At 43.9% G+C, this 15,718-nt stretch overlaps 1 protein-coding gene across 1 annotated transcript in view; it reads right to left on the bottom strand.

Annotated features, from left to right (window-relative positions):
• Positions 1 to 11,513: 11,513 nt before the first annotated feature.
• Positions 11,514 to 15,718, bottom strand: part of LOC311138136 (potassium voltage-gated channel subfamily B member 1-like) — a gene marked incomplete at both ends in the record, with an annotated part of 90,512 nt that continues 86,307 nt past the window's right edge. Inside the window, one exon of the mRNA XM_084172803.1 lies at positions 11,514 to 13,400. Coding sequence (XP_084028929.1) covers positions 11,514 to 13,400 — 1,887 coding nt within the window. The remainder of the gene's footprint in view (positions 13,401 to 15,718) is intronic.

Genomic DNA, 15,718 nt, shown 5'->3' with positions numbered 1-15,718 from the left:
CTCCTAGTGTTGACACAGAGCCCCACCGATCCATCACGACTGGTCTGCCGACATAATCGTCTGATGTGGTTTCAACAGGCTTCCCGTTGCAATGACCACGAAGATCCATCTGCTAGCCCCTGCCCGCTAGCACACGCAATCAACAGCCGTGCCTCCTGCTCGCCTGTGGCATAGCAGCCACTGAACTGCTCCTGGGCTCACTTATTGCTGTTCACTTGACCTTATGATCACTCAGCTACACAGATGATGCCTGCTGGACTGTTCCTTTATACGGTACCCCATCCTGTTTATCTGTTTAGCCTCAGCTCAAACTTTTGTCGCCATTACCAGCTGTTGTCTTAGCTCTCTCGAATAACACCTGTGATTGCTTTATGCCTCTCTCCCATGTCTATATGCCTTGCCTATTGCTATTTCGGTTAGTTCTTACAGTTCTCTTTCACTGTAGAGCCCCCAGTCCCGCTCAACCTGCCTCACAGCTCCTTTGTCCCACCCCCCACACACGCGGAGACCGGCTAAATCGGTGCTTCCAGTGATGCTATCTCTTTCATCGTTACCCAACGCTTAGGTTTACCTCCACTGTACTCATATCCTTCCATATCCTTGTCTGTACATAATGCCCTGAATCTATTCTACAACGCCCGGAAATCTGCCCCTTATATTCTCTGTACCCAACGCACTAAAAGACCAGTTCTCAAAGCCTTTAGCCGTATCCTTATTATTTTCCTCCTCTGTTCGGGCGGCAGGTAGCTTAGTGGTTAAGAGCGTTGTACCAGTAACCGAAAGGTCGCTGGTTCTAATCCCCAAGCCGACTAGGTGAAAAATCTGTCGATGTGCCCTTGAGCAAGGCACTTAACCCTAATTGCTCCTGTAAGTCGCTCTGGATAAGAGCGTCTGCTAAATGACCAATTTATTATATTTATTTATTCCTCTGGTGATGTAGAGGTTAACCTAGGCCCTGTAGCCCCCAGTATCACTCCTACTCCCCAGGCGCTATCATTTGTTGACTTCTGTAACCGCAAAAGCCTTGGTTTCCTGCATGTTAACATCAGAAGCCTCCTCCCTAAATTTGAGTTATTCACTGCGTTAGCACACTCCGCCAACCCTGATGTTCTAGCAGTGTCTGAATCCTGGCTTAGGAAGGCCACCAAAGATTCAGAAATGTCCATTCCCAACTACAACATTTTCCATCTAGATAGAACTGCCAAAGGGGGCAGAGTTGCAATCTACTGTAGAGATAGCCTGCAGAGCTCTATCATACTATCCAGGTCTGTGCCCAAACAGTTTGAGCTTCTACTTCTAAATATCCACCTTTCCAGAAATAAGTCTCTCACTGTTGCCGCTTGCTACAGACCCCCCTCAGCCCCCAGCTGTGTCCTGGACACCATATGTGAATTGATTGCCCCCCATCTATCCTCAGAGTTCGTATTGCTTGGTGACCTAAACTGGGATAGGCTTAACACCCCGGCCGTCCTACAAACTAAACTAGATGCCCTCAATCTCATACCAATTATCAAGGAACCTACCAGGTACAACCCTGAATCCGTTAACATGGGCACCCTCATAGATATCATCCTGCCTAATTTACCCTCTAAATACACCTCCGCTGTCTTCAACAAGGATCTCAGCGATCACTGCTTCATTGCCTGCGTCCGTAATGGGTCCGCGGTCAAACGACCACCCCTCATCACTGTCAAACGCTCCCTAAAACACTTCAGCGAGCAGGCCTTTCTAATTGACCTGGCCCGGGTATCCTGGATGGATATTGACCTCATTCCGTCAGTAGAGGATGCCTGGTTGTTCTTTAAAAGTGCTTTCCTCTCCATCTTAAATAAGCATGCCCCATTCAAAAAATGCAGAACTAAGAACAGATATAGCCCCTGGTTCACCCCAGACTTGACTAACCTTGACCAGCACAAAAACATCCTGTGGCGTACTGCATTAGCATCGAACAGCCCCCGCGATATGCAACTTTTCAGGGAAGTCAGGAACCAATATACACAATCAGTTAGGAAAGCAAAGGCTAGCTTTTTCAAACAGAAATTTGCATTCTGTAGCACTAACTCCAAAAAGTTTTGGGACACTGTAAAGTCCATGGAGAATAAGAGCACCTTCTCCCAGCTGCCCACTGCACTGAGGCTAGGAAACACTGTCACTACCGTGTCACAGTACTGTGCAGCCGTCTTCATCGACCTGGCCAAGGCTTTCGACTCCGTCAATCACTGCATTCTTATTGGCAGACTAAATAGCCTTGGTTTCTCAAATGACTGCCTCACCTGGTTCACCAACTACTTCTCAGATAGAGTTCAATGTGTCAAATCGGAGGGCCTGTTGTCTGGACCTCTGGCAGTCTCTATGGGGGTGCCACAGGGTTAAATTCTCGGGCCGACTCTATTCTCTGTGTATATCAATGATGTCGCTCTTGCTGCTGGTGACTCTCAGATCCACCTCTACGCAGACAACACCATTTTGTATACATCTGGCCCTTCATTGGACACTGTGTTAACAAACCTCCAAACGAGCTTCAATGCCATACAGCACTCCTTCTGTAGCCTCCAACTGCTCTTAAACGCTAGTAAAACTAAATGCATGCAATTCAATCGAACGCTGCTTGCACCCGCCCGCCCGACTAGAATCACTACTCTCGGCGGGTCTGACTTAGAATATGTGGACAACTACAAATACCTAGGTGTCTGGTTAGACCGTAAACTCTCCTTCCAGACTCACATTGAGCATCTCCAATCCAAAGTTAAATCTAGAATCGGCTTCCTATTTTGCAACAAAGCCTCCTTCACTCATGCTGCCAAACATGCCCTCGTAAAACGGACTATCCTACCGATCCTTGACTTCGGCGATGTCATTTACAAAATAGCCTCCAACACTCTACTCAGCAAATTGGATGTAGTCTATGACAGTGCCATCCGTTTTGTCACCAAAGCCCCATATACTACCCACCATTGTGACCTGTACGCGCTCGTTGGCTTGCCCTCACTACATGTTCGTCGCCAAACCCACTGGCTCCAGGTCATCTATAAATCACTGCTAGGCAAATCCCCGCCTTATCTTAGCTCATTGGTCACCATAGCAACACCCACCCGTAGTATGCGCTCCAGCAGGTACAATGAGGAAAAAAAGTATTTGATCCCCTGCTGATTTTTTACGTTTGCCCACTGACAAAGAAATTATTAGTCTATAATTTTAATGGTAGGTTTATTTGAATAGTGAGAGACAGAATAACAACAACAAAATCCAGAAAAACGCATGTCAAAAATTAGGGAAATAAGTATTTGACCCCTCTGCAAAACATGGTGTACTTGGTGGCAAAACCCTTGTTGGCAATCACAGAGGTCAGACGTTTCTTGTAGTTGGCCACCAGGTTTTCACACATCTCAGGAGGGATATTGTCCCACTCCTCTTTGCAGATCTTCTCCAAGTCATTAAGGTTTCGAGGCTGACGTTTGGCAACTCGAACCTTCAGCTCCCTCCACAGATTTTCTATGGGATTAAGGTCTGGAGACTGGCTAGGCCACTCCAGGACCTTAATGTGCTTCTTCTTGAGCCACTACTTTGTTGCCTTGGCCGTGTGTTTTGGGTCATTGTCATGCTGGAATACCCATCCACGACCCATTTTCAATGCCCTGGCTGAGGGAAGGAGGTTCTTACCCAAGATTTGACGGTACATGGCCCCGTCCATCGTCCCTTTGATGCGGTGAAGTTGTCCTGTCCCCTTAGCAGAAAAACACCCCCAAAGCATAATGTTTCCAACTCCATGTTTGATGGTGGGGATGGTGTTCTTGGGGTCATAGGCAGCATTCCTCCTCCTCCAAACACGGTGAGTTGAGTTGATGCCAAAGAGCTCCATTTTGGTCTCATCTGATCACAACACTTTCACCCAGTTCTCCTCTGAATCATTCAGATGTTAAGAGGCAAACTTCAGACGGGCATGTATATGTGCTTTCTTGAGCAGGGGGACCTTGCGGGCGCTGCAGGATTTCAGTCCTTCGCGGCGTAGTGTGTTACCAATTGTTTTCTTGGTGACTATGGGCCCAGCTGCCTTGAAATCATTGACAAGATACTCCCGTGTAGTTCTGGGCTGATTCTTGCTTGGCGATGGTCTTGTAGCCCATTCCAGCCTTGTGTAGGTCTACAATCTTGTCCCTGACATCCTTGGAGAGCTCTTTGGTCTTGGCCATGGTGGAGAGTTTGGAATCTGATTGATTGATTCCTTCTGTGAACAGGTGTATTTTATACAGGTAACAAACTGAGATTAGGAGCACTCCCTTTAAGAGTGTGCTCCTAATCTCAGCTCGTTACCTGTATAAAAGACACCTGGGAGCCAGAAATCTTTCTGATTGAGAGGGGGTCAAATACATATTTCCCTCATTAAAATGCAAATCAATTTATAACATTTATGACATGCGTTTTTCTGGATTTTGTTGTTGTTATTCTATCTCTCACTTTTCAAATAAACCTACCATTAAAATTATAGACTGATCATTTCTTTTTCAGTGGGCAAACGTACAAAATCAGCAGGGGATCAAATACTTTTGTTCCCTCACTGTTTATCTCATTGGTCATCCCCAAAGCCAACACCTCCTTTGGCCGCCATTCCTTCCAGTTCTCTGCTGCCAATGACTGGAACGAACTGCAAAAATCTCTGAAGCTGGAGACTCTTATCTCCCTCACTAACTTTAAGCATCAGTTGTCAGAGCAGCTTACCGATCACTGCACCTGTTCACAGCCCACCCAACTACCTCATCCCCATATTGTTATTTATTTTGCTCATTTGCACCCCAGAATCTCTATTTGCACATCATCTTCTGCACATCTATCATTCTAGTGTTAATACTAAATTGTAATTATTTTGCACTATGGCCTATTTATTGCCTTACCTCCATAACTTACTACATTTGCACACACTGTATATAGATTTTCTATTGTGTTATTGACTGTACATTGTGTTTATCCCATATGTAACTCTGTGTTGTTGTTGTTTTTATCGCACTGCTTTGCTTTATCTTGGCCTGGTCGCAGTTGTAAATGAGAACTTGTTCTCAACTGGCTTACCTGGTTAAATAAAGGTGAAATAAAATTAAAAATAAAAAATCCTATGCCATAATCTTCTACCAGTTACCCCGGTAAAAAAAATGCCCCTTTTCTAAAAACAACATTCCATGAAAGAACTAAAAAAGTGTAAACTGTAGCCATTTATTTCCCTTTATAGTTTATTTGCCTAAGGATGACCTTCATCCACATACCCCTAGTACACTACCTCACATTATTCTGCCCCAAACCAATGATACATTCTCTCACTCAGTGGCATTAGGGCTATAAGCCTGTAAAGTAACAAAATGTGGAAAAAGTGAAGGGGTCTGAATACTTTCCGAATGAACTGCCGCCCCATGATAAGCAGTGTCCACTTTAGCAAAGGCAGGGGTGCAAAATATGGCGCTGCCGCGCTCCATCAACGCGCCATCAAATTTATTTACCATAAATGATGTAGCCTTGGGTAGAAAAAGTAGTACCCTATGAGGTTTTTCTGTAGCCCATAGACTGGAGACCAAATGTATTACAATGTCATGAGACAGACTTTTTAAATCATTAACTTATTAATAAGGAGAGCGAGAGTGCAGGAGAAAGTCAACTAAAAAAGGCAAACGGGCAGACATCAGCTTTGGAGCGAGCGGCTGCGGCATAATCAGACAGAGGTGGACAGCAAATGGTGCTGAAAGTAATTCATTTAAACAGTTGTCTTCATTTTAATTCGACTTCACTAACAACAAGAAGGCTTTGTTGGAGCCTATTTCTTCCTATTAAGAAAAATAAATGGTAGGCCTACCTGTTTGACAGAAATTATGCTATCCATAGATTTGTCAGTATAGCCAAATCCTTCAATACGGTCACCATGCACTCCGTGCTCCGTGAAGTCTGAGAGTGGCTTGGTGTGTTTGGTTAAAATCAGGGCTCAAATTGAGTGAGGGTATGCCATAACCTTTCTTAAAGAAAATGGCAAAAATAATACCGATTGTTAGCTTTATTTTTTGAAATAAATACATTAAAAAGTATCCAGGTAATATAAAGCGTTCTACAATGCCTGATTCCGCCATGCCTCATGCTAGAAACAAGCTTTAAAATGCCCACAAAATTGTACTTAAACTTCCTATTTCCATCACAGCTGTCGTGATTATTTGTTTATATGGTATAACATTACCTAAAAACTGTGGATGGAAACGTAGTTAGTGGCATGACTGAAATGCAGTGATTCCCAGGGCAGGGGCTTTGCTTCATAAAATGTGAATAAAAAAGAATGAAGTGTAGAATTCCCTCGTTGCATTATTGATTAGACCGACCGACCGAAACAGAGATACCGAGAGAGAGACCAACGGAGAGACAGAAATAATTGACTAATTTGAGTGTATGCTTTGCCAATGTAGATCTTGGACACTGGATGGCGCTACTTGATAGCAGATACTGTTTACCTTTTCGATCTAACGCAAACATCATTCAGTTCCTCACATTTTTAGCGTAACTAGACAATGTTTTAAATGCTTTGGTAGATTTATATATACCCACAAGAACAGACAGAGACTGATATTTAATTCTGGACTTTTATTTCGTTTTCAGTCAGTAATGGGAGAACGTTGTTTCAAAAAGAACATAGACATTTTGTTTTTGCTATTTACAAGAAATTTACAGATTCTGTGTCACAGATTGGTAGCGCTACATGCGTCAAACAACATAACACCACAGAGACAAGAGCCTAGAAAGTAAACTGGTACAAACAAAATGAAACTTAAAAAGGACAACATCGAGGGCTGTGTGAGAGAGCAGGGGGGAGGATAAATTGCCTGAAAAAGTGGGATAATTTTGTTCAGCTTGTGGAGCATTAGCAGTTGGCTGCATCTGTTTGTGTGGCAGTTGGTGATGGTAAAATAAAATAATGATTCAAATAAATAATAAATTGTTCTTTTTGGGACATCATATTTACAACCATGTAGTAAGAATGTTATTAATGAGTCTGTCTGGAGACAGTGTGTTTGGTTTGGCCTAGTAGGAGGCCCCGTTTCAAAGAGATAGCTCAATCCAATAAAGTGCATTTATTTATAAGTAAAAACAAATAAAAGCCACATTAAAATCATACAAGTTTATCCAACACCAGAGTGTAAAAGAGACCCAGGAATCATGATCACGGTTGTGCGTGGTTTGAAATCTGTGTTAAATTTGACTTTACCATGTGTGAATGAGCTCTGCTGTAGTATTGTATGTGGAAGGAGACCCTGACTTTCATATGATCTATATCCTCCTATTTCCCCATGTCCAATTTTGTTACAATGTTTTTATGCATAGTTATACATCAATATCCATATCCTAGACCTAGAAGGCTACTGAGACAGGAAAAACCCAAAGGACAATTCCAATATTTTTTTGAATTAATCCTTTTTCTGAATTTAGTTTGTACTGGACTAAACACAGGGGCCTTGTTGTCATGCACATAATCATTAGGTACTTAGTGGCCCACTCACTGAAGCAATTATAGAATGTTTTGAACTTGAATTGTGGGGGCTTGAGGAATTGAACCTGACTTCAAGGTTAGATTCCACAGAGTAATTTGAGGACTTTCAGCTATAGAGAACTGGACAGTTGACAAATCAGTATTCTGAGACCGATGAAGCAGGCATATAATAATAGCTACAGTGAGGGAAAAAAGTATTTGATCCCCTGCTGATTTTGTACGTTTGCCCACTGACAAAGAAATTATCTTGTCTATAATTTTAATGGTAGGTTTATTTGAACAGTGAGAGACCGAATTACAACAACAAAATCCAGAAAAACGCATATCAAAAATGTTAAAAATTGATTTGCATTTTAATGAGGGAAATAAGTATTTGACCCCCTCTCAATCAATAAGGTTTCTGGTTCCCAGGTGTCTTTTATACAGGTAACGAGCTGAGATTAGGAGCACACTCTTAAAGGGAGTGCTCCTAATCTCAGTTTGTTACCTGTATAAAAGACACCTGTCCACAGAAGCAATTAATCAATCAGATTCCAAACTTCCACCATGGCCAAGACCAAAGAGCTCTCCAAGGATGTCAGTGACAAGATTGTAGACCTACACAAGGCTGGAATGGGCTACAAGACCATCGCCAAGCAGCTTGGTGAGAAGGTGACAACAGTTGGTGCGATTATTCGCAAATGGAAGAAACACAAAATAACTGTCAATCTCCCTCGGCCTGGGGCTCCATGCAAGATCTCACCTCATGGAGTTCCAATGATCATGAGAATGGTGAGGAATCAGCCCAGAACTACACGGGAGGATCTTGTCAATGATCTCAAGGCAGCTGGGCCCATAGTCACCAAGAAAACAATTGGTAACACACTACGCGGCGAAGGACTGAAATCCTGCAGCGCCCGCAAGGTCCCCCTGCTCAAGAAAGCACATATACATGCCCGTCTGAAGTTTGCCAATGAACATCTGAATGATTCAGAGGAGAACTGGGTGAAAGTGTTGGGGTCAGATTAGACCAAAATGGAGCTCTTTGGCATCAACTCAACTCGCCGTGTTTGGAGGAGGAGGAATGCTGCCTATGACCCCAAGAACACCATCCCCACCGTCAAACATGGAGGTGGAAACATTATGCTTTGGGGGTGTTTTTCTGCTAAGGGGACAGGACAACTTCACCGCATCAAAGGGACGATGGACGGGGCCATGTACCGTCAAATCTTGGGTTAGAACCTCCTTCCCTCAGCCAGGGCATTGAAAATGGGTCGTGGATGGGTATTCCAGCATGACAATGACCCAAAACACACGGCCAAGGCAACAAAGTAGTGGCTCAAGAAGAAGCACATTAAGGTCCTGGAGTGGCCTAGCCAGTCTGAAAGCATGAACATAGATGATAACCTGATCTATGTTTAATATGAGTCCTAATGGAGGTAATGCTGCTCTGGTAAGTCAGGGGGTAATGGTCTCTCTACCGGGTGTGGGTTCAGAGGTCAAGTGTCCTACAATGCTCTGTAATGCTTATTCAATTAATCCCAATACAGACTAAATGGCCCAATATTCCATTGTTAGGGATAAAATCATCTAATAGTGGACTGGCTATGGATATAGAGTGGGGCTGGACTAGGGCCTGAGGTCCACAGTGATAGCTACAGACATCAGGAGGAACAGTAGACATACAGCTCTCTGCCCCACTGTTCTCTCATCATCTGACTGTAACTAACTACATGGCTGGTCACACAAGTATACCACTCATTCTCTCCACCCCCAGTGTGTGCTGTGAAAGGGCATTTAGTTAAGCCAGACTAGCTGTGAGTGTTTGTTGGGGATATGTTGGCCTACATGCCTGCATGTGACACTTGGAGTGTTTAAGATTCCTCTCCCCTTACATAGGGCCGCTTGCCATGTCAGTGTAAGCCATCTTGTACCGGACTGCTTATGATCATGGAAACTGTGTTGTCAATTGTAGTGAGTGTGTGTGTGTGTGTGTTTGTGTGTGTGTGTGTGTATTTCGTGTTTGTGTGCTTTAATATCACACCCTCACAGCATGGTGACCTAGTTCTTTGCTTTACACTTTATTGAATTGTCATGTGAGCTCTATTAAACTAAGGCTACAGTGACAGACTTTCCAAAGTGGAGTTTGTTACTGGCAGAGGCACAGAAATACCTATCTCTTTTCATGTAGTCTGACAATGGAAAAATAGGACAATGGAAGTAAACAATACACTTTTTTCTCACTCTATATTGAGTGTGTAGCCAGGTGTTTAAACGGATAAATTAAAATGGTATCTTTAATATTATAAAGTGCATGAGGGTAGTGGATATGTGGTCTGTATCAGATACTACCTATGAGATGTACTGGGATAGGTTACGTTTAGATTGAACCCACATAAAACATGTGCCTGTGAGCATGTGTTAACTGCATGTGTATGAGCATGTGAGTGGCTCTGTGTTTGTCAGTGTCTGTGTATGTAGCCATATGATGCTTGTTGTCAATTCTGGCAGCTGGTCCCCGACTCTACCATCCACAGTGTGGAAGTCATCCAATGAGATCATGATTGACTCTGTAAAATAAAGTTCCCTCTTCCTTCTCCCTGTCCTTTCTTCCTGTGTGCCATCTTCCGGCATTCCACTCCTCTCTTCTCCCTTCATCTCTGCTGTGTTTCAGTTTGTCCTGGCTTCCTGAAATATTTCTGACATTCTGCTGTTTGAAACTATTGTTGTTATAATTAATTCATAATATTGTGTGGGTCAATGATATGATTAAAGATGCCCTGGCTTTAACAGAGTGTTAGATATTGCTGGTCTTATAGCTCAGTATCCCTCATCTTTCTTTTGCCATCAGAAAGAAAAACTATTTGGCTCCTCACATTGTACAAAGGATGGAAGGACAAACATTTATACCAACTTGGTGACAGGAGCAAAAAATACAAATTCATTATCTTGTAATATTCTCTGTTAAATACAACCCCTCTAAAATAAAACTATGTATTGAAATGCAAAACTATGAGTTTAGCATAATTCATTCTTTTAATATACCATTCTTAAATAATATAAAAAAATATCAATATAATTTTTTGCACAATAACTGTGTTAAAATATAAAGGAGACTGGGTTAACCCTAACCCTAACCTGTCTGGATAAATCACACACAATCAAAAACAAAAAAATAAGTAAACAAACAAAACAACAAAGAATACCCTGTACAGAATTGAAAATATTCATCACATTGAGGTGCGGTTAGTGCTACCCGGGAGGCGGGAGGTGGGGGCGTGATGGGAATGAGGAAACAGACTGGATATCAAAGTGGTTGTTTCCTCTCTAATGGCTGAACCAAACTGTTGATAAACAAGGATGAAAGTTCACCTCTCAGATAGCATCACAAAATAACAGACCAAAGAAAATATACTATTTATATAAAAAAAAAAAAAAAAAGAATATACATAAAATACTGTAGAACTATGTGTATGTTTATCTGCCTATCATCATGCATACACATACACTCACAGACAAACACACGCACACGCTATGCATACACATAGTCACATATAACTAAGGCCAGTTTTGAGGAATAAAACACTAAGAAATAAACTAAATTTCTTTAAGCACAATGCTGATTCAGCAATGCCTAAATCTACAGTGTGTGACCAGATTCTGCAGAGTTATGTGCATCCCCTTTGGACACCGCCGCAATGCACCCTTTTAAATTCTCTCTCTTTCTCAATCCTGCTATAACATCTCCCAATGCCCTGGGTAATTCTGCTGACAGTCTTTGCCCTCAAGTAGCAGGAAAAGGAAGGAAGAGTAGGCTCCTTCCGGTGTCCCATACATTCTACTTATTGGGCATTTGTTAAAAACAAAAACAAAAAAACAGTCGCTGCATGTGTTTTAGTTCCATTTATTCATGTAAGTAGGAATGCTGTTCCTGGTATGGGTTAGAGCTCATGTTTTATTTGATTTCTCTCTGGTATTTGCACCATGTCCTCCTGTTTGGGTTCTCTCTGTACTACCTATACCCTCACTTGCTCTCATTATGGGTGTTTGAACGACTTCTCTCTCCCCGGGAAAGCACATGGTTCTCCTGTCCCCCACCTGGCCGGGCTTCCAAGAGGAACACCCTGTTACCCAGCATCCTCTGGGAGCCCTCCAGGTGGTTGGCCGCACGGTGGTGGCTGCTCTGGGAGCTGAGTTTGGGGCTGGCTTTTCCTAGAAGCCTCTGGGAGGCGTATGTACCCGAGCTGTCATGGAGGTGCTCCTCCTCGTCCGTGTCAGCGTCGATGAACTTGCTGATGGACGCGTCATGGAATGTGAAGACTGTCGGGATCAGGGTATCAGAGGGTGGAGTCTTGCTGCTGGCAGTGGTGTAGATAGACACCTCAGGGCTCATGAGGGAGTGGGCAGAGAGGGCAGAGCTATCTGAGAGGGCCCCACCCCCTGGCCCCTGTGCTGAGGAGGAGGAGGAAGGGCCCGCATCCCCGCCTTTGAAGTTGGCCTTGAGGGAGCGGTTCTTGAGCGGGTTGCTGAAGCGTAGGCCCCGGGGGCTGTCAGAGAACAGGCTGTGCTTGGAGACTCGTCCTCCAGGGACCTTGGTGGCGCTGTAGGGGCACTCCATGCCCTCGTGCTCCAGGGTGGTCTCGAGCATGGGGTTGACACTAACCCTCCCTAGTACAATGGTGCTGGGGCTGTGGGAGAAGCGGGCGCTTTCGGTGAAGTCAGCGGCACAGCTCATGAAGCTGTCAATACTGGACATGCTCCTCATGTCTGTGGTTGGGGCAGACTTTGTGGGGATGCTACCCATCTCTATCTCGTCTCTCTTCTTGGGTGCTTTAGACAAAGGCCCCTTGTCCTTACTGTTAAGGTTAGGCTGAGACTGGGTCTTGGCCATCTTGTTGTACATTACCTCCAGTTTCTGAGCGTTGAGTTGCTGAGGACTGGAGGGACAGGCTTTGTCTGGGGAGCTGGGCTGCAAGGACTGAGTGGAGCCCATCTCTGAGGTGGTCCTCTTGGGAGTCCCTTTCCTGTGGCTTAGAGACAAGGGGTTGTCCTGCACCTTCCCCATGTTCTCGCCATTATTTTCTACCACTATGTCTATGAGCTCGACACTGCGTGCGAACACCTCCTTCATGTTCATGGAGATGATGCTGCCGTTCCTCTTGGCCCTCTCCAGGGCCTCCCGCCTTTTGATGGCCTTCTCCTGCCTCTTCTGCTCCTTGTAGAACTCTGAGAAGTTGTTGACGATGATGGGGATGGGCAGGGCTATCACCAACACTCCAGCTATGCAGCACAGACCCCCAATAATCTTACCCAGTAAAGTCTTTGGGTAGATGTCCCCATACCCCACCGTAGTCATAGTAATGGTAGCCCACCAGAAGGAGGCCGGGATGCTTTTGAACTTGGTGTCCTCCTCGTCCTTCTCGGCAAAGAAGACGAGGCTGGAGAAGATCATGATGCCCATGGCCAGAAATAGGATGAGCAGGCCCAGCTCGTTGTAGCTCCTCCTCAGGGTGAAGCCCAGAGACTGGAGCCCTGTGGAATGCCTGGCCAGCTTCAGAATACGGAGGATACGCATGATCCTGAAGATCTGCACCACCCTCCGGACATTCTGGAACTGTAGAACGCTCTTATTAGATTCAGTCAGGAATATGGTGACGTAGTAGGGTAGGATGGCCAGCAGGTCTATGATGTTTAGTGGACCCTTGAAGAACTTCCACTTGCTGGGCGAGGAGATGAAGCGGAGCAGGTACTCCATGGTAAACCAGGCGATGCACACCGCCTCCACATGAGCCAGCTGAGGGTTGTCTGTCACCTGGCCAAACTCGTCTATGTCCTGCAGCTCCGGGAGGGTGTTCAGAGACAAGGCAATGGTTGACAGCACGATAAAGAGGATGGAGATGATGGCCAGGACCTGTTGAAACACAACCAAGATAACATGCATCAGTCAAACCTCAGTGCAGTGACATGTAGAACATTAATGCCAAAGCATTTCCATGCTTTTTTGTCTGGATCCAACTGTGGGATAAAATGACTTTTCAAAGTTGCTTTAAATATCTTAAGTACGGCTGTGGCAAATAATAACAGTCATTTTGTGAAGCTGAAACCTGAAAAATATGATGAATTCATGACCCATTTAGCTCTCTGACTGATTTAGCTCCTGAACATTATGAAAAGGCTACTGTCATATCAGGACTAGCAGTTTTTTAAGAGAAAAAAAGGTCAAAGATAAATATGATTTAGATTGCCTGGTTGAGCATTCAGGTCTGACCAAAATTACGTTTTGAAAGTCAGTGTTATTCATTTTAGCCCACATTCTTTGCCACCAAAAGCTGTCTTTTCCAATAGTGTGATTGCAGCCCGCAATCACAGTGGAATCAACACCACATGGTGTTGTTATTCGACTGCATAATTTCCCAGCATACAGTGAGGGAAAAAAGTATTTGATCCCCTGCTGAATTTGTATGTTTGCCCACTGACAAAGAAATGATCAGTCTATAATTTTAATGGTAGGTTTATTTGAACAATGACAGACAGAATAACAACAAAGAAATCCAGAAAAACGCATGTCAAAAATGTTAAAAATTGATTTGCATTTTAATGAGGGAAATAAGTATTTGACCCCCTCTGAATCGAAAGATTTCTGGCTCCCAGGTGTCTTTTATACAGGTAACGAGCTGAGATTAGGAGTGCTCCTAATCTCAGCTTGTTACCTGTATAAAAGACAAGTATCCACAGAAGCAATCAATCAATGTATAAAAGACACCTGTCCACAGAAGCAATCAATCAATCAGATTCCAAACTCTCCACCATGGCCAAGACCAAAGAGCTCTCCAAGGATGTCAGGGACATGATTGTAGACCTACACAAGGCTGGAATGGGCTACAAGACCATCGCCAAGCAGCTTGGTGAGAAGGTGACAACAGTTGGTGCGATTATTCGCAAATGGAAGAAACACAAAATAACTGTCAATCTCCCTCGGCCTGGGGCTCCATGCAAGATCTCACCTCGTGGAGTTGCAATGATCATGAGAACGGTGAGGAATCAGCCCAGAACTACACGGGAGGATCTTGTCAATGATCTCAAGGCAGCTGGGACCATGGTCTCCAAGAAAACAATTGGTAACACACTACGCCGTGAAGGACTGAAATCCTGCAGCGCCCGCAAGGTCCCCCTGCTCAAGAAAGCACATATACAGGGCCGTCTGAAGTTTGCCAATGAACATCTGAATGATTCAGAGGAGAACTGGGTGAAAGTGTTGTGGTCGGATGAGACCAAAATCAAGCTCTTTGAAATCAACTCAACTCGCCGTGTTTGGAGGAGGAGGAATGCTGCCTATGACCCCAAGAACACTATCCCCACCGTCAAACATGGAGGTGGAAACAATATGTTTTGGGGGTGTTTTTCTGCTAAGGGGACAGGACAACCTCACTGCATCAAAGGAACGATGGACGGGCCCATGTACCATCAAATCATGGGTGAGAACCTCCTTCCCTCAGCCAGGGCATTGAAAATGGGTCGTGGATGGGTATTCCAGCATGACAATGACCCAAAACACACGGCCAAGGCAAAAAAGGAGTGGCTCAAGAAGAAGCACATTAAGGTCCTGGAGTGGCCTAGCCAGTCTCCAGACCTTAATCCCATAGAAAATCTGTGGAGGGAGCTGAAGGTTTGAGTAGCCAAACGTCAGCCTCGAAACCTTAATGACTTGGAGAAGTTCTACAAAGAGGAGTGGAACAAAATCCCTCCTGAGATGTGTGCAAACCTGGTGGCCAACTACAAGAAACGTCTGACCTCTGTGATTACCAACAAGGGTTTTGCCATCAAGTATTAAGTCATGTTTTGCAGAGGGGTCAAATACTTATTTCCCTCATTAAAATGCAAATCAATTTATAACATTTTTGACATGCGTTTTTCTGGATTTTTTTGTTGTCTCTCACTGTTCAAATAAACCTACCATTAAAATTATAGGCTGATCATGTCTTTGTCAGTGGGCAAACGTACAAAATCAGCAAGGGATCAAATACTTTTTTCCCTCACTGTAATAATTTAATAATTTAATAATTAATTTTAAATAATTAATTTAATAATAATAATAATGTACTTTGTTACAGGTTGCTTTTTAGAATAGTTTGTTTTAATATCGATGTTTCTGCATGGACATTGATTGATTAATTGATCTTATACTACATAAAGATAAATAACATACATTTATTTATCTAATCCAATCTG

This window comes from Coregonus lavaretus (genome assembly GCF_964263955.1).
Source record: "Coregonus lavaretus genome assembly, chromosome: 12".
NCBI classification, from domain to species: Eukaryota; Metazoa; Chordata; class Actinopteri; order Salmoniformes; family Salmonidae; genus Coregonus; species Coregonus lavaretus.
This window is presented reverse-complemented; position numbering and strand designations above follow the sequence as displayed.